We start from the raw sequence: 425 nt of genomic DNA on the forward strand, positions 1-425 counted from the left end.
ACCACAGTATACTTGGCAAGATCACATGGCTCAAGAAACAACAATGACAGAGGAACAAAAGCAATTAAGTGAACACTTAGAGTACCAGGTGGTAAGTTGTCAGAGTTTATTATGAAAAAAGTTGTTGTTTTTTAGGTATATAGCATTAGATAAATAATCACATCTGTGTGAGTTTGATAGTACCTCATGACTTAGCAATATATTTTATAATAATTTAAGTTTGATTAAATCAGCAACATTCAATTTAATTATGTAATGAAAAAGAGTAATTGCATGACAGGTTTTCATGGTTGGTATAGTAATATATACAGAAGAAACCAGTAAGAACAAATAACTTATGATTTACTATAATCTAGATATACCTTGTTACTTACTGTATTCTTCTCTATTTTACTTGGTAATATTTAGAGCATAATGTAAGTAAA

The 425-nt window shown here is 28.5% G+C and overlaps 1 protein-coding gene across 1 annotated transcript in view; it reads left to right on the top strand.

Annotated features, from left to right (window-relative positions):
- Positions 1-25: 25 nt before the first annotated feature.
- The window catches only part of LOC119582365 (flocculation protein FLO11-like), a 2,422-nt gene continuing 2,022 nt past the window's right edge, over positions 26-425 (top strand). The window contains exon 1 of the mRNA XM_037930579.1: positions 26-91. Coding sequence (XP_037786507.1) covers positions 26-91 — 66 coding nt within the window. The remainder of the gene's footprint in view (positions 92-425) is intronic.

The sequence above is a fragment of the Penaeus monodon genome, chromosome 15 (genome assembly GCF_015228065.2).
Source record: "Penaeus monodon isolate SGIC_2016 chromosome 15, NSTDA_Pmon_1, whole genome shotgun sequence".
In the NCBI taxonomy this organism is placed as follows: Eukaryota; Metazoa; Arthropoda; class Malacostraca; order Decapoda; family Penaeidae; genus Penaeus; species Penaeus monodon.